Source organism: Dipodomys ordii, unplaced genomic scaffold (assembly GCF_000151885.1).
Source record: "Dipodomys ordii isolate 6190 unplaced genomic scaffold, Dord_2.0 Scaffold10, whole genome shotgun sequence".
Lineage (NCBI taxonomy): Eukaryota > Metazoa > Chordata > Mammalia > Rodentia > Heteromyidae > Dipodomys > Dipodomys ordii.
In genome coordinates, this window is record NW_012267226.1 from 24,597,012 (window position 1) to 24,622,569 (window position 25,558).

General features: G+C 48.2%; 1 protein-coding gene across 1 annotated transcript in view; it reads right to left on the minus strand.

Moving 5' to 3' along the window:
• Cntn5 (contactin 5) overlaps positions 1 to 25,558 on the minus strand; it is a 376,198-nt gene that overhangs the window by 125,451 nt on the left and 225,189 nt on the right. Inside the window, exons 8-9 of the mRNA XM_013009536.1 lie at positions 22,747 to 22,849; positions 2,655 to 2,836 (exon numbers count right to left, since the gene is read on the minus strand). Coding sequence (XP_012864990.1) covers positions 2,655 to 2,836; positions 22,747 to 22,849 — 285 coding nt within the window. The remainder of the gene's footprint in view (positions 1 to 2,654; positions 2,837 to 22,746; positions 22,850 to 25,558) is intronic.

The following is a 25,558-nucleotide window of genomic DNA, read 5'->3' on the forward strand; positions in this document are numbered from 1 at the left end:
GGCTGCGCGGCGGAGGCCTCTCTCTGGTGCTGGGGCCTCTCTCCAGTGCTGGGGCCTCTCTCCGGTGCTGGGGCCTCTCTCCGGTGCCGGGGCTCGGCTGCGCAGTGGAGGCCTCTCTTCGGTGCTGGGGCCTCTCTCCGGTGCCGGGGCTCGGCCAAGCGGCGGAGGCCTCTCTCCGGTGCGGGAGTGTGACAGCACAGCGCCAGCACGGCTTCATGCCAGGTCAGAAGGCAGAGAAGAAAGTTCACTTACTGAATGCTAGCTGCGGACCTGCCTTGCCCCAGTCAAACTCAGTTTCCGAGATCTCCAGACTAAGGACAGGCTACTCCGCGTCTCCATTGTCCAAGCCAGCGCGTGGCTGGTGGGCAGAGCCTGGCCACTGAGCCCTGCAGTTGGTCTCAGGCAGGAGCTCTGCTCTGCGGGCTTTTGTTTAAAGCTCATTGGTTTTCTAGCCAACGTGTGCTTGTTTTTGTTTGGCGTAGAGTGGCCATGAACCAAGCTCATTCTGAGCCTCCGAGCTGCCATTTTAAAGCTCTACACAGCGATGTTCCTGCGCGGCTCCTGCCATCAGCCTCCCTGCAGTCTCCCGCCGTGGCCCTGGAGTGGGGCGGGAAGGGGGAGGCTGGCGGCCCCAGGGCTCTCCTGTCACAGGCCGGTTCGACCTGTGGCCGCTCGGCCACCCTCGGTTACTCTCTGCACAATCCTCGTGGCCGACTGCCAAGCAGACTCTGTTTTCCTTATACTACCCACTCCACACAAAGCCTCCGGCTTCTCTTCTTGTTTGTTCCAATGTCTACCTAGAATTCAAGGTCCAGCATAAGCCTGGTGAGTACCTGGTGTATACAGCCAACCTCATGGAGTCACCGGGTCCTTTGCTAATCAGCTCAACTCCTGGTCGCTTGAGCAATGACCAGCTGAAGCTTCTCAGCACGCTGTTGCTGGCATTTCTGGGAGTGACAGGTGGGTGTCTCGCATGTGGCTGTTTTGCCCTGGGATAGCCCTGGTTTAACTCTGTGCCAAGCAATGGGCTGGGCATCTGTACTTGCACTCCTGTCCACAGCAGTGAGAGCAACCAAGACAGTGCCGCACGCCGTGCTCCATTTGTGTCTCTGGATGCACGCACAGTGGTGAACACAGCTGTGGCTAACTGCCTTCATAGAAAAGCTCTCAAGTACACACACTCACACTGCCCACCCAAGTGAGGGGGTTAACAGATCATGTTAGAATGAAGTGAGGCTCCACAGCCGAAAATCAACTCCATGTCATTGTTGCATGAACATCACACTGCATGAACAGGAAGGTGGTTTAATGTGAGTTGCCATCCTTTGTCACATACCTGCAACACGTAGGTTGCATTTCATACAGGATCGGGTCAGCATTACCAAAGCTTCCTTTTAAACGTGGCAAATTATTTCATGAGCCACTCTGTGGCCCAAAACTAAAACATACCACACAAAAGGACAGTGATAGACAAAAACATTGCCACACACTGATTGTACCAAGAAAGGGTCTGTCTCAGGCCATCCTATGAACAAGGCTGCACAGCAGATTTTTAGCACAACAAAATGAACGGTTATGTGAGATCTAAAACACACAGGGCTCTGCTAGCAACTCTGTTAGAAGGGTGCAGGTAACGGAAGAGCCCGGGGCCCGCTTCTGATTGGTAGTGTGGCCATCACTCACAGACCAGGCCTGCACTGTGGGGAACCCACCCACCTGGAGGGATGACACCCCAGGCCCTTCGTTAGTCTGGCTCTGTCAGGCACCTCTCCCAGGCTGGGCGCAGGGAGACGCATGGCCCTTTAAACTTGGAAGCCGTGAGCAGCTCACCAGATGCAATGCATTTGAGCTTCACTCTGTCTCCTGGGTACACCTCCCCACACGGAGGTGTATCTCATGTCATTAGGCCTTCTGTAGCTCTGCTGATGAATGCTAGGCATGGTGGCCTCTCCCTTGCTCCTAAGGGTTGAGGAGTCAATGTGTTTTAACCACACAGATCAGGTTTCATCTTAGGACTCTCAGCTGGACACAGAGAAGTAATGTGCTATGCTGGAAACATGTTCAGCTGAGGGTGAAGACGGGTTCAAGTGCAGTACAGGAATCCCCTTGCTCGAGTTCCTCCACTTCGAGTGCTGTCTGTAAGCTGTATAGAGTAATTGCTACCACCACGGGCTGCTCACAGGACCCAACATAATCAGGACTGGCTACTTTTCACCTCCACTTCACTAGCTTCTAGAAGTGTGAACACATACATGACTCAATTCTCCTAACAGCTCAATTCAGTGTACTTTTTTTCCTCTGCAAGAAATTTCAAATTTCAAAAATCTACAACTTTAGATCACTTCTTACAGTACATCGGTGTTTCTACAGCTAAAGTACTGTGTGAGGCCTACCTAAAGAGGTGGGCACAACTTGAAAACGGGGACTGGCCGGGCAGGGCATGCGCCACAGAGATGTGAGTCTCGGCCTAAGCTGAGGCCTAGGATAAGTTAGTGACGTTTATAGAATTGTTACCAGGAAAATGACACACCGATGAAGGGTGCAGACCGAGTTAAAGTGTTTCTCTGTGCAGGATCATTTCCTGTGATGCTTTATCATGCATTACACTCAGGTTCCAGGCACTGCTGGCCGCGTGTGCATGTGGGGACACTCACTGTAGATCTGCAGCTGGCCCCGGAATGCGTTTCTGCCCCGCGAGTTCTCGGCCCGGCACTCGTAGAGGCCCGCGTCCTCCAGCTGCAGGTTGGGGATCTCCAGCACCGCCTGCGACTTGCGCAGACGCGCCTTCCCAGGGATGGCCGCGCTCACCTTCGTCCACGTGATCGTGGGGACAGGGCTGTGGGAGGGAATGCAAACACCGTTACCACGCTGGCCTGGGACCGCTGGCCCGCCACCGGCTGTCACCCCTCTGGCCACCTGGGGACCGAGGGGCGAAGCCCATGGGGTGCAGGGAAGTGCAGTCACACTGAGGACCCGTGGCTGATCCCCCTCACGTGACTGATCCCCCTCACGTGACTGGCTTCAGGCTGACCCCTCATGTGGCTGGCCTTGGGCTGATCCTTCACATGGTAGGCCTCAGGTTGACCCCTCACTTGGTTGGTCTTAGGCTGACCCCTCACATGGCCAGCCTTGGGCTGATCCTTCACGTGGTAGGCCTCGGGTTGACCCTTCATGTGATTGGCCTCGGGCTGACCCCTCATGTGGCTGGCCTCGGGCTGACCCCTCATGTGGCCGGCCTTGGGGTGATCCTTCACGTGGTAGGCTTGGGTTGACCCCTCACTTGGTTGGCCTCGGGCTGACCCCTCACGTGGTTGGCCTCAGGTTGACCCCTCATATGGTTGGCCTTGGGTTGACCCCTCATATGGTTGGCCTCAGGTTGACCCCTCATGTGGCCGGCCTCGGGCTGACCCTCTCAGTGGCCAGCCTTGGGCTGGCCCCTCACGTGGCTGGCCTTGGGCTGACCCTCTCGGTGGCCGGCCTCAGGCTGACCCTCTCAGTGGCCGGCCTAGGGCTGACCCCTCATGTGGCCGGCCTCGGGCTGACCCTCTCAGTGGCCGGCCTCAGGCTGACCCTCTCAGTGGCCGGCCTTGGGCTGACCCCTCACATGGCTGGCCTTGGGCTGACCCTCTCGGTGGCCAGCCGGGGAACAGTGAGATTACAGTGACAGGCTCCGTTTCTTCCACAGCCCCACCAAACAGTCCAAAGTCACATTCCATTTATTTGCAAAGATGTTGTATTTTAAATGACAACAGTGATTTGGAGAAGTTGCCAATGGGGCTCTTCCTGCCCCTCACGTCTCCACGCTGCCCCCACGCTGCAAGTTCAGTTTGTGTGAGCTTTCCCCTCATCACTCTTTCAAAAAATGTCAACCCTGTATCTCTACCTTTAAGTTAGTAACAAGACCATAAACAGTGAATAGAGGTTTGGGTTCTTCTGAGCAATAGCTGCATATTATCCCACTGCAGAAATGCAGTGGGATACCCAATCACCTCTATCAGGCTTTCGATGTGGTACCTGATTATGTTCTGTTTTTCCAGTAATATACCATTATGATAAGCAACGTGGCCCATGAAGCATGCCCTGTGAGTTTGCTTTCTGCGGAGGAAGGCCACCAGCAGTTTTCGTTTTAAGACGCACTGCCACGTCGTCTTCAGCAGTGCAGCAGCGGTTCCCACAGCTGCCTGACCCCACATCTCCATTCCTCGCGCCCATCAGCATTACCCGGCACTGGGATAGCTCCTGGGTACTGATGGGTTAAAAAGGCTATTGTGCTGCTTATTTAATCTCTCCCTGGACTCTAAGCAGGTTTGCTCGGCACTCCCTGAATTGCTTGCTTTTAATATTCTCTCTCATTTTTAACTTGTTTAACTTCACAGAGCTTGTCAGACCCTGGGTCTCAGGGAGATTGCCCCAGGCCTCACTGAGTCATGGGGGCACCTGGGACCACCCCCACTCCTTTTCTATTTGTCCTTTTACTTTCACAGTTTGTGTGGGTTTTAATTTTTTTCCTGTTGTCATTTTGTTTTGATCTGTTCCTCCTACATGACTGGCAGTTAGACTTCACTTTTCAGTTAAACACTATGTTTGGCAATCTTTGTATTTTAACAGTCAAATTTGGCTTTAATTTTGTTGTTCTAGTGGATTCAATTATTCTTATTCAGTCATCTGGGATTATCAACTACAGAATAATGCATACTTTCATAATAGACATTAATAGCAATAAGGCTAGGAATTAAAATTATAGATTTAAAATTGATCAAGAAAGCTATAAGATGTTAATACTTCTAAATGACTATAAAAATAACTGCATTGATTAAAATGAAATAGAATGTGACAATAAAACTATAATGTGCTACACATATAAAAGAACACAACAGAAGAGAGTATTTCTTGACAAGGAAGACAGGTTAGTGCTTCCTATCAGAATGAGCCAGCAGGTGCAGGGCGCGGGAAGCGGGAAGCGGGAGGAAAGGTGGCCTCAGTGGGCAGGCCTGCAGATGACAGGGGCACATGTCTGGCACACATCCAGCACACAGAGCAGCGAGGACAGAGGGGCCTCCCGGGAGGGAGGGACCCAAGAAAGGGAGAATGGAGAGAGAGAAGGACACAGAGACAATGAGGCCGGTGAGAAAGAAGATGCATTGCATCTTAACAGCAACGGCATGTTCTTGAGAAACAACAATGGCCGGCCATCCGGAAGGCAGGACGCCTATCAGGGAGGAAGGAGGCAAAGACACACAACACTGGTCACATTTGTTAAGAGGAGCCGGGGGGCGGGGAGACCCTGCAGGGGACTGGACACTCCCACCGCGGAGGTGAGAGCACGTGGGCAGTGCACGTCCACGCGCCGAGGGAGAGGGAAAACAGCACACTTTTATACAAATGATAAAGTTATAGAAGCTTACATCTTGCACGCTTACTGCTAATAATGGAAGCATTTCAGATTTAAACAAAACTCTGGGCAAGTCTGTCTCTAACAGACTACCAGTGCAAAATGACTCAAGAAATAAAGTGTAAGATTCAAGCAGGAGTGGTGAAAGATATACTATAACAGTAAGGTTAATAATATCGATAATGTGGCTAATACAAAGGGCAAAACTGACCAGAAGATGATTTCCAAGCAAATGCAGCACAGAGCACAGGTGAAGCTCAGCTTTAGCTAAACGTTTCTTCTCTTCCCCCTGGACATGCAACTCGCTTTTGCTCCTTCCTTTCTTGACTCCTCAAGGCTAGTAGCCTAAACCGTTTGCATCTGAGCTGTTAGAAGCTTTGGAACATGAAAGCGTGGCCCAGCACCGATGAGTGCCTAGACACTCACCGGGTCAGCTTCCTGAATTACAGAGCCAGTGTTAAATGACGCTGGTCCAGAGCTGTGGGCCATGCTGATGGATTCCAGGCATCTTGGAAACCCATATTTATGCTTTCTGTGACAACTTAGAGAAATAGCTTGACTCATTCACCTTTTTGGTAAGCACTTGAGGTTTAAAATATATAGTTGACAAAGTAAATTATATCTGGGCATGGAAATTGTACAATAAAATCCCTTTTCACAATAATATATTAATTAAAAACAGAAAATGTATCAGAGAGCATAGCAAGTTTTGAAACATGTAACATAACAATATTATCCAAGACAAATTTCTCCACCTTAATAACCTGAATGTGATGGCATAAAGAAGACTTCAGCCAGGTGACGGTGGCTCACGCCTATCATCCCAGCTACTCAGGAGGCTGAGATCTGAGGATCGTGGTTCAAAGCCAGCCCAGGCAGAAGAGTCCATGAGACTCTTATCTCCAATGAACCACCAGAATACTGGAAGTGGCGCTGTGGCTCAAGTGGTAGACTGCTAGCCTTGAGCTGAGGAGCTGAAGGACAGCGCCCAGGCCCAGAGTTCAAGCCCCATGATTGACAACAACAACAACAACAAAAGGTAAAGAGTAGAGGACTTCAGTGTGCTGGGCAAAGAAGCATAGATGTGAGTTCTGACAGCCAGGAAAGGAAAAGGGCACCTTTCCCCTTGTTCCATTCCCTTGGAAGTCTGCTGAGCTACACGCGTGACTTCTACATACAACGAGCAATGCAACTTTAAGAAGGTAGATTTCTAGTTAATGTTGTGGTATTTCCGTTTGGCTGAAGAATATCTATTACTAATAATGGAGCCCCTGGAAGCCGTGGACACTGACACAAACCCTTCACTGTGACTGTCCCAGTGACAGGGTGACAGCATCACCTGGGGATAGACTGGAGAGCTTGGGCCATCGCTAGCGTCGTTGCGGGCACTTTTGAAGAGATCATTTTCATACATGCGTACAATCTGTCATTGCATAGGAATACTTAGCTGCAAAGATTTAATGATTCCGAAGGAAAAGTACTCCCCGGCCACAAATCACTATTCAGACAGACTGCAGTTCTGTCGACGGCGTTTCCTGTGCTCCCTGCATGCCTCATGAGTGAGATATGAATTTTACATCCGATGTGAAAGTGTATACAGTTATGGCTCCACGGTGGCTCGCACAAAGAGAAGAGAACATTGTATATCTCCGCTAGAAACTGAAAGGACCAAGTTTTATAACTTTTCTCTAAGAAAGCACATAAAAAACCATAATAAAAAAAGCTATTGAGCCAAAGGATTTTTTTCTTTTATGATCTTTTAGCTCAAAAAACAAAAACAAAAGAGGGAAAGCCAACTTCTAAAGCAGATGATCACTGCTATCTACCTAATGCTCCAAGTGTTTGAAGGCAAAGGTTTCCTTTGTAGAAGTCTGGATGGCTGGGAAGGTGGCTCAGTGGTAGAGCGCTTGCCTTGAATGAATGAGGTCCTGGGTTCGATTCCTCAGCACCACATAAGCAAAAAGAAAAAAGCCGGAAGTGGCGCTGTGGCTCAAGTGGTAGAGTGCTAGCCTTGAGCTGAAGAGCTGAGGGACAGCGCCCGGCCCAGAGTTCAGGCCCCATGACCGGACCCCCTCCCCCCCCAAAAAAATACAAGTCTGGACACTTGAGGGCAGAGGAGATGGCATGTGCTCTCTCTTGGACAGGAGGAGGCTTAGAGCACTTCTCCTGGAGGCAAAGCCACTGGCACAGCCTCCAAATGAGGGGACTGATTGGCCTTTAAGGAAAAGAACTTAAGTGCATCTTCCTTGAGTATAAGCTTAGCTTTCTGCTTAATGATTCTTGACTAGGAATGGATGATGGTGCATGAATGCACAGCCTTCCTGCAGCATTAATTCGGCTTAGTACTTAAGAGTCACAGCTAAGAGTACTTACCATCACTTTTAATTATTTGAGGCAAAGACTGCAATTCAGGCAAAGAAAATCTTAGTAACCTCTTGGGAGATTGTGGTCTGCTGTGGCCTTCATGGTTTTACTACTTGTTTTCAAAATTTTACAGTTTTCTTCCATTTGAAAATTTGGTATAAGCCAGGTGCCAGTGGCTCACGCTGGTAATCCTAGAGATCTGAGAATCCCGGTTCAAAGTCGGGAAAGCCTGAAACTCTTCTCTGCAATTAACCACCAGAAAACTGGAAGTGGTGCTGTGGCTCAAAGTGGTAGAGCGCTCGCCTTGAGTGGACAAAGCTCACAGCCAGTGCCCAGGCCCTGAGCTCAAGCCCCACAACGAACACCACCAACAACAAAAAGAAAGAAAAAAGAGAAAACTGTGTATAGCATTTGAACCCGTTCGTCCCAGGGCTAGTCTGTGTTCTCTGTACACGGAACTGGGCACTCAATTCAGCTGAGTTCTCAGCTGAGCTCGCCTGCCCGCCAGTGAGTACCCCTGAACCAGAGCACGCCGGCAGGCCCCAGGGGAGCTCCCCGATTCACCCCGGACCAAGAGCAGGAATGAATGCTTTCCCCGCGCCCCTCACGCCTCATGCTGTGGGTAAACGATGTTCACTCTGCAGGTCAGGCTTCTCCCGGGGACGAGGTGCAGGACTGGGTATTCTGCACAGTACCAGCCTCGATAAACTTGAAGACGCTCACTATATTGTCCTTGCTAATTAAAAATTTGAAACTATAAAAATGTATTTTTCTCTAGAACATTTCGAAGTTTTTAAAAATACTGTATACCTTTGTCATTCTGAGTCACATCCTGCGTTGGCTAGTACCAAGAGGGTAAGCTGGAGCGGGTACTGTTCACTACAGTACTTGGTAAGGAAGATGTAGCTCCTTAACATGATGACAAACCCCACTTCGTTGGTTGCTGTCGCAGCCACACTCCTCAGGACACCTGACTAGATGCCATAATCTGCTGTCGCTCAGGTTGCCATGACAACATTCACAGCGGCTCCCGCCGGAGAGGCCTGCACCCACTCCGGGCCAGTTCACACTGGGCTGAGTGCGGGGTCAGGTGCACTGGAGTTGGGCGCATGGGACGTCATGGGTTTCCGGTTGCCTGTGAGTCACATGGCCGCCTCTTGTGGCGTGTTCCCCATGGATGAGCGCCGTGCACAGCTGGCCCACGCCCGCTCAGCCAGCTGACGTGGGTGCACGTGGTGCTGCGGGGAGACCCTGGTGGCCCTGTGAGAGCGTGGCACACAGCGCCCGGCCGCTACTGCACTTCTATCCCAGCCCCGGTGGTGAGGAGAAGGTGCTCAGGACCAGTGCTCCTCCAGGCTCCTGACCAGCCTAGGAGTTTTGGATAATAAACCATGGAGTTACGATCCAGGGAGTTGGTGCTTGGCTCCAGGGTTTTAACAGTGGACCATTTACCTCCCCAGAAGCCTAAAGCCGGCTGTGTTTCTGGATTTTACAGGCAAGTAAACTGAAGAAGAGATTAAGTAATCTTAAGAGAAAGCAAGTCACCCAAAGCCATTGTTGCAACACCACTGTTCCATTCTGGGCCTGACACTGTGCCGTGTGGACCATCCAATGGGCTCTGTCTCGTATGGAGAGAGGACAGTGAGCAGCATAGGCCCCAGGACACCTGTGTGGTGCGGGAGAGAGGATCATCAACAGACAGGCCCCAGGACACCCAAGTGGTGCAGGAGAGAGGATCATCAACAGACAGGCCCCAGGACACCCAAGTGGTGCAGGAGAGAGGATCATCAACGGACAGGCCCCAGGACACCGTGTAGCCTTTGTCACAGAGCAAACACAACCCTGACAGGCCTTCATCCCGGGAGGCTGAGGCCTTGCTGCGGAAACGCTATGTGAACGAGAGAAATCTGGCTTTTACCTGCTTCTGTTCCCTGCTGCTTTGCTATTAGGGAGATACTGCAACCGGCACCCCACACGTGGCCTTCTTTTTACACTGATACAGATTCATTGTGTTTTTTCCTTCCTTCCTACCCTGACTTATGAATCCAAAATCTAACGCTACAACTCAAAGTACGGCACAGGTCCACTCTTGAGGGCCAGCGCTTGCTCAGCTTATTAGTGGACCTTCATGGAGCATGACTGTTTTTGTGTTGGTAGCAGCAGAGGAACTCAGGCCCTCACTCTCAAGAGCTCGTGCGCTTCTACTTGGCTGTGCTGCCCATCCAGACTTTTGCTCATTACTTTGGAGATGGAATCTGCCTGGGTGGACTTTAAACCTTGATCCTCCAAATCTCAGCCTCCGGAATAGACAGGATTGCAGGAATGAGCCTCCAGGGCCGTACGGAGCACAACGTTTTGAGTGGATTTTCCTTTGAGTACTATGCGTTTCCAGTAATAATACCCTAATTTAAAAATACAGATTCTCAAGCTAGGTACTGGGTGGAAGGACAGAAGGACCCTGGGTCAGGGAGAGCACCCTGACCTCAGTTCAAGTGCCAGAACCACTGAAAAGCAAAGAACTGAAAACTTGAAACAGACGTTGAATAGCTCCTTAATGGACAGTCTTAGTCATTATTTTGGTATAAAGTTAAACTGAACAGTTGTGAAGATTCATTTCTAACCTTCACGTGTTTAAAATGAACATTACTTATTAATGTTAACTAACTTAATTTAAAAGGAAAAACCCACAAACGCCAAGCAGCAAAACTGGCTCATTAATCATTTCCTGTAAGGGGGCAGATTTATCCTCACTCTCGGTTACAGAAGAAAACACTCAAATTTACCTTTCAGTGATATTTGCTTTGAGTTGTATTGATATTTACTTCCTACTTGTGTTCTTTTCTATTGATATTACCTAATGATTTAATGCTGCTACCTAATGATTTAATGTTGCTAAGGTTTTTTTTTCTTTAAGCATAGAAGATTCTAAGCCATATTGTACTCAGAATGAGGATATTTCTTAGAAACTGGCTCAGCTATTTTGTTTTGCCCTTTTTTTCATAATCTGAGTCACATGTATCTCCAAATATTCATTATACCAGAAAAACGAATGGATTGGTATTTATGTATTTCATCAAAATACATATATTTTCCTAAATATCTGACACATGGACTTCAGCATTTATAATTGTTAACTCTTGAAATTCTTTAAGATTGGTATACCAAATGTGATGCTAAAGTCATTATATAAAATATTTTTAATATTAAGAGCAATACCAGAGTAAAATGTCACCCTTGACTTAATGTGAAAACTGAGCTCTACAAAATACTCTTTCAACTCACAGGGAAAAAAGAATACTTGGGAAGATAAAGCAGCACAAAAATCCCAGCATTTCATATCTGTGGAAATATTTTTATAGGCTGAGCTTCTCTGGCTGAGCCAGGCACACAGCAGTTGTAAGTAGAAAGCGGGAGAGTGAAGTCTCTGCCGTCTATTTTCGATTGAAAGTGTGAGAGCTGAGTGGCTCCACTGGACAGAGAGATATGGAAGGCTGGAATTCTTGCTGTGGGAAGTGCGTGAGAAATGGGTTGGATCTGGGAAGGTATTTCACAAAGAAACAGAATGTTGCTGCAAGCAAATATTTCAGAAAGTAGTGCTCCACAGAGCAGGTGAACAGGCTCACATGAAATACACTGTGTGTGTGTGTGTGTGTGCGCGCGCACGTGTATGTGTAGGTGGGACTCATCATATTAATGCATGCTCTTCACATCTGCATTCTCTTGGAGAAGTCTAATTGCAACTCCACCTGATATAATACATTATTCCTTTAGAGATTCAGAGAATGGGCTTCCAAGATAGAAACCCATCCTGTGCTATGCCGGTGGTGAAAATTTGAGAAGTATCTGAAATCGGGGCTACTCAATCATCACAGTTCTGCCTCTGAAAATACACGTATTCAATAATAGCAAAATCATGGGTTCCTCAAACTGCTAATGATTGGTAGAAATTAACTTTTCTTTTCTACTGTCCTGTTTTCAATGCTGTCCAAGGAAGGATGTAGTCAAAGATCTACCCTGTTATCTTCCTGTTGCCAGAGTTTATGCATAACTTCATCACATAAAGACAGCTGAGATCTGCTATCTCTCCTGATCTTATCTTCCTTGTAGATAAAGATGGTTCCTGTCAGTTTAAATCAACCTTTACTTTTTTACTTTTCATTTACATTTTAATATTTGATTTGAAACAAGGAGAAAGCAACCAATCCTTGGGAGAACTGTTCTGACCATGAGTGTCAGCCCTGACGTATCACACACATGTCTGGGGTCATTAGTGGTGTGTCTGGCCACTCCCTGACCAGGCTCGAGGAGGAGGGGACTCTGGCAGAGCTGCCAAGGGAGGTGGAGCGGGGAATCTGGGGATACTGAGGCAGCGAGAGTTAGGGGACTGGAAGTCTGAAAGGAGGAGATGTGGGGCTCTGTCAGTGAGGAGCCTCTTTCCCAACAGGAGGACTGGGGGGAATGACCTCCACAGAATGTCCATCAATGCCTAGGTAATAAAAAGGCAAGCCACGAGCAGAAGAAAATATGCACAAGGCACATCTAGGATCAGGGACTTAGTCCCTGGATGTTTAAAGAACTCACAAAACTCAATAGCAAGAAAACCCATAGCATAGTTGAAATGTGAGTACAATATGAACCAAACACATCAGCATCAAACAAGCAGATAAACACATACTCTGAGAAGCCTGGTTGTTTAATCTCCAAATGCTGGGCTCTAAATGCTATTCTAATTACAAAGCTGGGCTGCGGGACAGCCTGCGTTCTCTCGTGCTGATGCTGAGAGGAGGCTAAGTACTCAGTCATGCCAGAGAAGAGCTGAGCAGCTCCTCCGTTACTCCTGCCATCTGGTTTAGGGGCCCCCACACGTAGGTGTTACTCCAGGAAGAAAGATGTCTGTGCACGTTACGAGCGAACACGCCTACGTTCCCTCGGCACTCCCTCCCACTCTCCAAGAGATGCTGGGAGGCTGCATTTCTCTGTGGGGATTTATAAAGCAAGTGACCTGATTTTATAATGGACCTTCCTCCGAGAACATGGCCATAAATAAGACATTCTAAAAGTTGTAAAGTAGGTTGATTCAATCTCCCAAAGAAAATAGCAGTAAGGAACAGAAATGGCCATAAGTACTTGTCATTTGCCTTTTGCAGCATAAAACAGCAGCAGAGGTATCCCCACTGGTTCTTGTCTATTGGCTATTAGTGGAAATAATTCTCCAGTCCAGGAATTATCATTAAAAAGATAGGACATGAAACCATATAAAAAAGAACAAACACTAGTAGGAACTGCTCTGCTTTATTTCAAATCAAAAAGCAGCAAGGTAAAGAAGGTGACAGATACTGAGTTTCTGGTTATCTTGGGGTATTCTCTGGATTTTCACACTTACACACATGCAAACATGTATGTAACACATGGATGGTCTCACAGAAGAAATACACTGTGTCTAAATACAGCAGACACCACGATGTACCTATGACTCCTACCTTTGAAAACCAAGCATGCAAGCACAGAAAACTAACGGACAACTCACCAAATTAAAAATATGCAATGAAAAGTACTACTTTACTGTCCTGTGAAATAGAAAGTGCTGGAACATAATAAAGATCATTAAATGATCTTTCAACAAATGAGCAATTCAAAACCACTTTGATTATATATTGTGTATGCAAAGTGTTTATTTCATTATATTCTTAAATGGAACTATTGGATTTACAGCAAAAACATTTAATTTCATAGCAAAGTTTTATGATAAATATTGCTTCAGGAAAAAATACAAGTTAGCTTCTGGTTCCCAGAAGACACAGGCTTACGAGCCATGTCTGTGTGAGACCTGAGATTTCCTTGTTGAGGGAAGGGTGGAGTTCAGCCCCCTGTGCCATGCCGAGGACACCGTGGACACCCCGTGACACCCGTGCCAGATCCCAACCATCCTCATAACTGGAAAGTACCTTGAGGACATTGGGAATAATCCTATTTATCTTTAGCACTTCCAAGCTTGCTGCACACCCTCTCTGTGAAGGGCGTTTGAGAAGAGGAGCCTTGGGGCTCAGGGCCCGGGAGGGAAGGCTGACTGAGCTCACGGCCACCGGCCTTGCCGCTCTTCTCCTGAGGCCATCCCCGTGGGGGCCACCACGCTGGGTACAGAAAACGATCCCAGGCTCTCCTGCTTATCAGACTGACTTTCACAGAGCAGCTCCATTGCACCAGAGCCGACGTCAATGTGAGACTGCTTCTGCAAGGCGGGCCGGAGGAAGACATCCCGAGTGAGCCGCCCAGGCGGCTCCACAGGCGCGGCCTGGCCCTGCCTGGCTCACAGGTGCCCTCAGTTAGAATTCCCAGAACTCACTCGTGTCTTCCTGCGTCCCCTGGCCTGTTCTGTTGGTGAGTGAGCAGCTCTCTCAGCAAGTGCTCCTCTCCCAGCAGGTGGAGGTGAGCAGGGAGGGGAGGATGGGAGGAGAGGGGAGGAAGGGACATGGTGCAGAGCTGAGCAGAGCGGGAGGTGGGGGAGGGACGGCAAGGAGCTCCTTGTCCTGGTGGCTGCCTCCCATCACCTCCAGGGATGGCAGTGCGTCTGGGTTGCACACAGGGAGCTGAGTTTGGGCTGGAGTTCTAGGGTCCCCTCTGGACCCACAGCTGTGGAAGGGGAGTGAGTGACATCCCAAAGACTAAAATATGAGGTAAAGCTGGTGTGAACAACCAAATCACATGTCCAGACAAACACCAGGGCGGATGGGTGGCAGTGTGATAAAACAGGGAGGAAGGCCAGGGAATGATATACAAACAGGTGATGAGCTTGGACCTACAGAAACAGGGAGGAATCTCCCCAGTGGAGGCTGAGCTGGACACAGGGTGGGGGTGGGGAGGAGGATGGGAAGGGTGGGGAGGGGAGCGAGGTCGGGGAGGAGGGGTGGATAAGGAAGGGACAGTGGGTGGGGAAGAGGAGGGGGAGGACTGGGAGGGGACTCCGGTGGGGAGCAGGATGCACAACGGGGCAGAGAGAATGTCATCACATATACTCAGCAGTTCAATTAAGAAATAAATACAAAAATTTAAAAAAATGTTTGAATGGCATGAATTCCCTAATGCTTCGTGTCTAAATTTCCAACTTAGTATCAATGGTTCTTATAGTTGCATGGGAAAACCATTTTTAAAATGGGACTTGATCTTTGTGTTGGGCGTGATCTGTTACTTTGCTTGCTTGCTCAGCTATCAACTAGGTGACAGTAATGGACACACACATGGCAGGCTCTGGGCAGGGTGAGACGCAAAGCTTTCAGACTCATGTGCCGTGACAGATTCAAAAATTAAACATCTCTGTGAAAGTGACTGGCTCAGACGAGCTCTCAGAAAACGCCCACCACATTTCTAGAGGATTTCTTGTTACATAAATCAACATTAGCGTGCCCCGCCCCGCAATATAGACGCTAGCATCCATTTCAAGAAAAATGTTGGGAAAATATTTCACGTAAATTTCACAAAAACTTTCATTGGAAATTTGTGGATAGAGATGACATGAACCCCCCAGAATGAGAGTTCATGGAGGGAAACTGAGGCTAGAGAGAACACAAAATTGGCCTAGATTCACTGTTCTCCTTGCCCTTTGACAGGCATTTTAGAGCAATAGTTAGAATCAAGCAGGAAACAGAACCCTCTATTACTGGTCTGGAGCTTAGTTCTCACATCCTGAGATTATTCGCAACTTTCTGATGAAGATTCATTCAAGCATCAAGAGCCCTGACCCTCTTTGGGGTTACGGGGGTGGATGCAGATAGAAGCTGCACGGATTTCAATATCCACAGGTTTTATCTCACTTTCCACATCTAGAGAAGAGGTAATTTTATGGAATTACTGAAACTACAGCTGTTGGACAAGTTTAAGTGGATCCAAGTAAAGATTTCAGTCGCGTTAGAGTTATCTGTGGAGTGGACCATTCTACTGGAGTGGAGTACTAAGAATGGAATTCCTGATACTCAACCTACCTGCACACACACACACACACACACACACTCTCCACACATATGGATACCCTTTACTGCATCCAGAAAAAACAAGCATTTTGGGGATCACATGGAAGCAAGCTGGGGGTGGGGAGGGGTGGGCAGGAGGCCTGGTTCTGGTTTGGCCTTTTCTGTCTTCTAGCCATCTCTGTTTTCTCTGGGTTGGATAAAGGGGTCCTAAGATACCACTAGACAAAGTTATAAATAGAATGCCACTTTTTGGTGCTTATAAATGTAAACAATAAAGTGGTCTGTTTTCCTAGAAGTAACAACTCTTCTAAGCACATGCACAGATTTTCCACTCCAGAGATGACAGGGTTAGAAAGGACAAGGGCAGAATCTAGGCACTTGCCAGATCTCCCACCGATCCACAGATGTGGGGATACAGTAAGGGCGCATCTCTGGTCTCAGAAACACAAAAGCCACCACCAGCTCACAAGGTTACAGCACCGTCCTTGCTCCCGTGGGGGCCCAGTGCACACTGATCCCGGCCGGCAGCTGACTTCCATCCCCAGATCTTCTGTCAGCATGATGATGAAGTAATTTGATTTTAGTTTGATAGACAAATACCACACAACTCCAATTCACCTTCCATTCTTACAGCCGGAGTGACTGGCAGAGCCAAATAAACAGTATTAATAAATCATCAATCTGTAACTAAAGAGCAGGTTCTTTCAGGAGCACTTGCCAACTGCAGCCGGGGAGGAGTCCCCGGGGAATGTCTGTCATTCTCGCAGAACAACAGGGCACAGGCAGCCATTTGAGACAACGAGGAAAAGAAAGCACAAACCACAGCAGGAATGACTTTCTAAACTGAGTAACTGGTGCCTTTTAATTTCAAGTAAAACGTTAGAAACAGGGGAAAAGCCCCTGAGATTCCGGGTTCCTCCACAGGCATTTGATGGAGGGTAACAGAAGATGACTTGTAAATGCCTCTGAGAGAGACACACAGGAACTAAAAAGGGCAGGAATAGAATGTGTTCTTCCTCCCACTCACTGCCAGGTTTCAGACAGGCTTAGAAAGGTCATTCATATAATTATTACAGTAACTGGTTCAAGGCCTTTAACACAGCTGATCTGATTGTGTGCTGATGGCTGAAAAAGCAAGATAAGAAACACGTAAAGTGGAAAACAATCTTCCTGAAGCACTTACAGTGTGTTCACAATTGTCGTGGGAGATAAGCTGGTGTTGCTTTGTAGCACATGACTTTAATTTTTTTATTACAGAATAACCAAGTTTTTATTACAGATCAACCTGATGTGTGGGGTCAGCTAAGCATCTTTGTGGATGGTAGCTGTGTGACAAACCTAGTGATGGTTCTGGGGACCACGAAAGGTCACCCAGTGAAGTGAAATCTGCTGGAAACCTGCAGCCAGCTTGAGTGTGGCGAGAATCTTCTGGGCCACGACTGTGAATGGTACCTGGAGACATTGGTTAGATCACACCAAAGGCAGTAGCACCGCCCTCTTGTGAAAAATGGATCATGTTCCTTACACCTGAACCCAAGAGGCGACAGGTGACCTGCACATGGCTGCCAGTAACAGACTGGCTCACAAGAAAGGCAGCAGGCGGAATAGCCGTGATAGCGGATGTTTTAGATGGAGGGAGCAGGGTTCAGAGCCGCAGACTGGAAGCTCGTGTGGCTGGATGGAAACTCAAAGATGACTTTGGAAATGCAGATGGCAGACCTCACATGAATACCAGAATTTCATCACAGTGGTTGGACCTAAATATGCTTTTTATTTCAATGCATCAAAAAAATTTAGCAGTAATCAAAGCACACATTAACAACCACGCCACAGGGAGACGCTGCCTGGGACTCTGACCTATGCTCCTAATATTTAGCCCAAGGGTGGGTGGCTGAGTGGTCAGAAAACAAGGAGGCTTCAGGATTTCATTTCCCATCTGCCCTAGACCACTGTCTCCTTTCAGGGGACACTGCATCTCAACCATTCCATGACAAATGGACGTCATTACCGCCGTGAGTTGGTGTGGGCCAACGCCTTCCGAGCCTTCCCTCCCCCCACCACAGCCTGTTTTCTCTAACAACTCTTTTTGTCAAAACCATCTACAGGAGTCCTGTCTGATTCCCAGGCTTCATGCCACTCCGCTGGAATTCTGCCCCTCCCTGCCTCCTTGAAACTGAAGAACAGCTTGTGAGCAATCTCTTGGTAATAGTGTTCCATATGTCTAAAGCAGCCTTTTTCTTCCAGAGTAATTAATCCCCCTCCATTTTTTTTTAGCACCTGGCTGTATTTCCCAAGTCATCTCACACCTATGTGGATCATACTTAGGCATTTCTCTTTTTTCTTGGAAATAACTTTGCAGAACTGACCAATATCACACACAACCATGTCACAGTCCCTTCGTGAGTTCTGTTTGAAGCTCTGTGTGAACCGGTCTGCCGGGCTGCAGAGACACATCTCAATTCGCCAAGTTCAGATTCCAGTAGAGATTTCTCCAGAAAGGAACTCCAAGTTTCCAGTTCTCTGATTTGACTTAGCTTCAAATTAGACAGGTTGTGAAAATTCACACTATCAAGAGAATGAAGTTGGATTACCCAACATTTGCTTTCTTCCATTTTTCTTCAAGAATATAGAGAAGAGTGGAGCATATATTTTTAAAAATTATCTATGTGCATTAATTTATATATTGCAATTTATAGAAACTGAACACCTTCAAGGACAGATCAAAAAGTGGCAATTTTGAAGAGAAATAAAATGGCTTATAAGCAATGACACAGCACCCTGACATGTCTTAGAGTATGATTCTTTACCAGATAAAGACAGTTTCTAGTTTAAACTATTGGGTTTCATGTGATCTTGTCACAGTCAGAGAAAATTCAGAGAAAAAAATCTGTTGTTATTACTGTCATTATTATTACTGTTAAGTGCACTGACTGTCTCCAGCAGCCAGGTGGGGTGGGGGAGGGGCAAGGCCAGCGTGGCCGGCGGGTGCCGAGCTCACAGGTAACTCACGCCGCTTGCTGCAGGAGGAGTGGTGCTGGATCTGCACACGTTCAGGAGACAGAAGAGCATCTCTGTAAGATGGAGATCCTGGCGACCAGCACACGCCAGCACCCATGCTTCCCAGACCTCAGCTGCCCCTTGACTTTGTGGGTCCTTCAGTTGTGAAATGAACTTCCTGAAGCCTACTACTGCTTTTTTGTTGGTTGTGGGGCTTGAACTCAGAGCCTGGGCACTGTCCTGAACCCTTTTGCTCAAGGCTAGTGCTCTACCACTTAAGCCACAGTGCCACTTCCAGGATTCCAGTGGTTCATTGGAGATGAGTCTCACGGACTTTGCTGCCTGGGCTGGATTTGAACCGCGGATGCTCGGACCTCAGCCTCCTGAGTAGCTGACAGGTGTGAGCCACCGGCATCCCACCCACTGCTGCTTTTTGTCACGTGTACACTAAGGACTCTATCATTTTTCCTTGGTACAAGTAGTAAGTAGTATAACTAGGACGTGTTTCCGTTAGCAATGTGATGAAAATGGGGATTACCAGCAGGAAATCGGATGGTGGAAGAATAGGCAAAGCTGGAGGTAGCATGGTTATACTCGTTTCCCTATTTGACCCTCAAACTGTCTCTGCATCAAGGGCGACTCTGCGAGACGTGTAGTTTCCACCCTGTCCTTCACTTACTCAGAGCAAACCGTCTCTACTTAAGGACTAAGATATCGGTTAACAGGCTGGAGCTCACGGAAAGCGGTCATACCACCACCACCACCACAGCAACAGAGATGGAGACACAGCAAGTCTAAGACAAGGACACCATTGATGGAGAGAGGCAGGGGACAGGGCAAGGGGGGACGGAGGATGAGCGGACAGTGAGGCGAGAGGCAGAGGTGTCATGCACGGACACATACATCCGGACGCATGACGGAAGAAACAGCGGCGTTTTCATTCATTATCAGTTAATGTAAATAGTGGAGTCAGTTAATAGTAGACTCAGCATTTTTTTTGGGGGGGGTCCGGTCGTGGGGCCTGAACTCTGGGCCTGGGCGCTGTCCCTCAGCTCTTCAGCTCAAGGCTAGCGCTCTACCACTGGAGCCTCAGCATCACCTCCGGTTTTCTTTCTTTTTGCTTATGTGGTGCTGAGGAATCGAACCCAGGGCCTCAGGCATGCAAGGCAAGAGCTCTACCACTGAGCCATCTTCCCAGCCCCAGACTCAGCATTTTTGAGTTGACCATTTCTTCAGCAGACATTTTCCTGAGCACCAATGATGTGGCAGATGCCAGGAAAGGCAGCCTCAGCACACCACGAGGGCTGGTCAGGACTCTCCCCTAATGGTGCGCACTACGCTGTTCCATGCGCACCCCTGCATGGTTCTCTTCCCGCTCGGCGCTGCAGCCCCGTAGCGCCTCTGCTGCTCCCCAGACCCCCAGCTGCTTCCTGGTGGCAGTGGGATGACCCCAGGCCACAGGACGGGCAAACAAGCTGGGGGACGGGTCCCTTTTCACGTAGTTAGTGTTGGAAGAGGAGAAGAGGAAAGGAAGGGGGACGCTGAAGAGGTAAAAGATGAGAAGAATAGCGGACGGGGCTGCTGGGTCTTACGTAGAAGGAAAGGACTTCAAGCACTAATTCATGACATGGATTTCACGCTTCCTGAAAGTAACCACGTGTTGTTGGAGGAGCCGCCTGGGGGAAGATTCCAGATCTTTCTTGAGCTGTTCCTGTGGCTGCAGGCGGTGCAGCTCTACCGCCCACTCTGGCGAGTCTCCAGCTCGCCGGCCTGGCATTGTTACTCCCCGGCACACTGCTCCTCCTGCTCTCAGCTGAGAAGGGATTCTTGCTACTCTGCCTACAAATGCCTCAGCTTCCTCCCAGATCTTCCCCTCGATCCACCGAACGCTCGGGGGACCCTGTCCGCATGTGGGCCCGACACCGTCCACAGTGCTGGAGCACCTGTGTCCACACTTCAAATGGCACTGAACGCTGGAAGAGGCCATCACAGACGCCTGCAGGCGCAGCACACAGGGCTTGCGTCAGACCACGCGTGGCGGCTCACCTCTGCTGAACTGGCAGTGAAGTGAAGGACAGGGTTTGGGAAAGGCCACCCTGGAAGATGAGGGCAAGAGGAGAAAGAGCAACAGCCACCAACCATGTCCCAGGTTCCACGCCATCTGTTAGCAAATTCCCGAATCTGCTGACACATCTGTGGGGGGCCAGCTAGACGCCCCCCACCTGGGTCTCCTGAGAGGGGGCAATGAGCCCACAGGGGGCCTGAGGCCCACGGAGACCACGCAGAGAAAGAACGCTGAGCAGATGCTCACGGTCCATCTGCATTTGCCTGGTCTGAGTGTGTGGGGCCTGCGCCGTGAGCCTTCCCGGCACGCACAGGCTGCCGTGGGATCATGGGACCGGCGCGTGCCAAAACACTGCTTCTTCAGTCTGTATTTTCATGAGGGTGGCGGGTTAGTTTTTAGGCAGTGATGATGGCTTTATGTGTCTTTTTCCGTAACTGTGACATGCCATAGACTGCAGTGGTACATTTTCCTTCACCCTCTCCTTCACTTGCTCTGGTGAGGGGAAGGGTGGTGGAGGCAGAGCAGGACGTTGACACAAATGAACAGGAACGTTCTGACTGCTGGACCCCACCTCGGGGAAACAATGCCGAGGCTTCCAGAAGCAACCACATCTAACTTATTAAATAAGCCTGCCTGGGGAAACACTCTGCATTGTTTTGTCTCCCTAAATCTAGTTTTCTAATTTGTCTTACAATATGACCTCCTTCTATTTGTGGCTGTGGTATAAATTCAGGTACTTAAAATATTATTTAACTTCAGGATATTCTGAAACTTTTGATATCAAGTCAGAATACATTATTTTTACATTTATCAAAATTAAGCAACTTACTGGGGATTTTTTCATGCTGATACTATGAAATGGGCAAACGGTAAAGACATGAATTTTCAAGGTTTTATTCAATATTATCCACTTAAATGATATCTTTGGGTTTGGAAGGCTTCCTAGGAAATCTGTTAAAATATCTCCCAGATGAATATGGATATCATTTTCTTAAGATATGGGCTTTTCAACTTACTTGCTTTTTTTAGTGTGTTATGACCTTGTTTCTACTTCGATCAGAGGAGAACAGCATTATTTCAGTTAATGCTGAAATTGCAGCATCTGGTATTTACTGTTTATTTCTACATCTCCATTTACTAGCTGAATTTCTCACATTTACTGATATTTTCCATGCCCACAAGCTAACCCTCTGTTATAAACACATTTATATGTTATGCCTGATCTCCAAGATCCTCATAGTTACGTTGTGGGAGTTAACTCCACATAACTGAAGTTAAGTGATTAGGAACTCTGATAGAGATGCATTATGCAAATTGTAATTATGGAGTCTAGAAAGGACCCTGAGGTCTTATCGTCTTAAAAAATAACACTGTGTTTTTAAATGAATCATAATACTGCAATCTAGTGTGATCAAAACTCTGCCCTGCTTCTGCCCCCTATGCCCACACTGTAAACACCATGGCGAGTGACTGCACATCATCAGATTTAAATCCTCGGTGTGAAGTCGTTGAGCACGGCAGGCGTGAGGACGTGGTGTAAATCATGTGCTATCCCATTGTTTTAGGAGGACAGAAGAGCAGCTGGCTCCCTGGACCTATCGCCCTTTCAGTCCTACATCGTTTTCTTCTACATCGTGCACAGGACAAGCAGACAGTTCATCGTGTCCTCCTTTAATTATATCATGGCTGAGTGAATTCTAAGGATGATACTGAAATTGTAGGCAAAAGATGTAAAGCTCTTCTTGAGGTTAAGGTTTCCTTTATGCTTAAGTAGCAAAATGAGAGCCACTGCTGACCACGGAAATGACGCCTAGGTACTTTCTCCGCCCCCAGTTGGACCTTTGGTACAAGCTGTCTAGCCACTGTGGTGCTTCAGGGAACACGAAAACTACCCAAACGAACGATCCTGACCCACGCGTCACCGTCCGAGGAGGGCGGCGTCTAACTGCAGGCTACGTACTTACTTGCCCAGTGCAAAGCACTCCATCTTCACCGTCGTCCCCTTCGCAGCTGCTACCACCGGGGGAAAATGGACCTCAATTTTCGGCTCGTACTCTCCCATCACACCTGGGAGATGAAGAATAGTTTTTAAGCATAAAGGGAATGTTACCATTTCTTTCTGAAAATGTGTTGAAAATCCCTGTGGCTTGGTTGTTAATGTGTGCCTGATTACTGCTAAATTTTTTTGATGCATTGAAATAAAAAACATATTTAGGCTCAATCACTGTGATGAAATTCTGGTATTCACTTGAGGTCTGCGTCGGGTACCTGTTCAATACTTAAAGTGATGATTGTTCAACGGGTAGCACTAATAGTTCAGTTACTGATGATCTTACAATGTAAATAATGATGAAACCTTTCCCAAGGCAAACCCCTGACTTCTAAAAAGAAGCTGTAAGAACATTATGACTGGCAGGTAACCAAAATTTATTCATTAAGTCATATTTTTAAGCACCGCATGTTAAGATATTTTATTGAGATATCTAGAGGTCTCTGCTTAATTGGCCACATACCATGATTTCAGCACTCAAGAGAGAAAAACAACATATCCTCAAGACAGGGTGAAAACTTTGTTTTAAAATGATGTACTTCCCAAACAGGAAGTGAGGGCCATGCGGGCCTCTCCGGGACAGGAAGTGATGAGGCTAGGGCTTCCACCCAGCAAGGCAAAGAGGCTTCGAAGCAGTCAGGAACCAAGGGAGATGAAGCTATACAAAAGTAACACAAAAAGGAAAATGCCAGAAAAAGCATTTTTCTGGTATGTGACGTGCAAGTGTAGATGGAGAAATGCTTGACCATCAGAGGAAAAGGCGTGGACGGTGATCTGCACCTAGCGTGGAGCCGTTGGGTTCTGATCTGGGGAGTGGTATTATTCTTCATGTGTGGTCAGGGTCCAGACAGGTGAGCCAATCGCATTATTCAATATTCCAAGTCACAAGGAATAAAAGCCAGACTTTGAATCACAGTCAACAGAGGAAAGAGACTGGATGGGGAAAGCCAGTGAAGATGGCAGAACAGCACACCATGTCCTCTGCTGACAATGGGGTGGATGCTGTGAGCAGTAACACTGGGGGGGAGGCGTGGTTCCGGAGTGGGGGAGGGGGAACACAGCTACAGCAGGGAGCTGATGGCCTCCAGTAGGAGTTCTGTGAAACCAGAGAGAACGTCATAAGGAAGCAACTGACCACATCAAGCAAATACAAGAATGAAGCTTGGACGGCTCCACATGATGGGGAGACACGGCCCGCGGTTTAGAGGTGGCTGGGGTGTGCTGCACCGTCCAAGGCCTTTGTCACAGAGGACCAATGCAGGCCAGCCTGAGCTCATCTCCTTCTCTATATCCTCCTAGGAGCTCCCTGAGCACAGGCCTCTGTGCAGGTGCAGGGCTGAGAGGGGAGGGGATCCAGGCAGCAAAGTGCGAATCGCTGCATGTACAAAGGGAGAGAGCTGGTGTGGGCAAGGGCCATCTTTACGCTCTTGTTCACCCCTTTTGTCATGTGTAAGCTCATTGAAGATTATCTTGGCTTTTTGTGCTGTTTTGGCCAAGCTGATGGCACAGAAGTCATCAGTGATATTTTCATAGCAGAAACTAGTCTTCTAGACCCAGCTCTGCTAATGAAAAGACTGCACCATCTCGGTCAGGGCTGTAATCTGTCAACGGAGGGTATGAGGGAGCCTTCATGTACTTATATACATGCCTGTGCTAACAGACGCACTCGAGCCCTGCTCCCGAGTGTAATGAACCTGGCAGGCCCAGTGAATTCATGGTCAATGCACCCGGTCACCCGTGACCTACGCTTACTTGTCTGCTACTTCCGCACTGATGCTCTCTTCCATCGCCTTTTCAAATCTCTTTCCCGGCCTGCTGCCACAGCGTCAACTTCTTTTCCTTTAGTCTTCACTGTGCCCTTTTTACTCCACATCTCCCTTAGCTGTTTACACAGCAGGAGATCCGCAGGAGCCCCGCAGAGTTGGTGCCTAGCATGGGGAGGTTTACATCAAGCCCCGACATGAGGGTGGTTCAAGTTTCCGGTCGGTGGGCAACTTTGCTCCAGCGAAGCCAACATCAATGCCTTTGCTGATTTACCTTTAACATTTTTTACGTTGATTCTGTAGAGTCCTTGTTCCTTTTCTTCCCATGAATCTGGTGATTCAATGACAACTGATTTATCAGTTATTAAGCCTCAGCCCCGCATGGCGGGGTCTCCTGGGAGTTCATGACTACCGACCGGCACAGAGGCTGCAGAAGTCAGTCCTAACTTAGCAAATCTTTCCTTGGAGTTCAAAGAATCTCAGAAGACAGGGGTGTGAATCTCCAAAGATCAAGCAATTTATCTTGATTCCCTGTCCCAACTCCCTTTAGAACTCAATTTTATACGAACACATTTGCATTCTGTTGAAGAAGCAGCTAAAGTGAACCTGTATATTAAAACTAAATGAAAAAGCTTGATTAGGAGGCTTTAGATTGCAATAACTAATTTGAGCTGCACTACAAGGAATTAGAGCCAGTTCCTTTTAGTTTTACTCTGAGAGCCATGACATAAGTAGAGGCGAGAAAGCTCTTTAAACACGTCTGGCATGTTACCAATTGATCAAATTCAGCAATTAAGTTTTGCTTTGTGTTTCATGGGGGACCTAGCCGAGCTATGTGGTTTATGAGCCTCTCAGGTCACAGGCAGCTCGGCTCATGATTTTCCCCACTGGTTGGTCTGAGGCTGCAGAAGTGGCAGCCCGGGAGACTCCAGATGGGAGGTCCGATGCTGGGTGTGTCTCCTC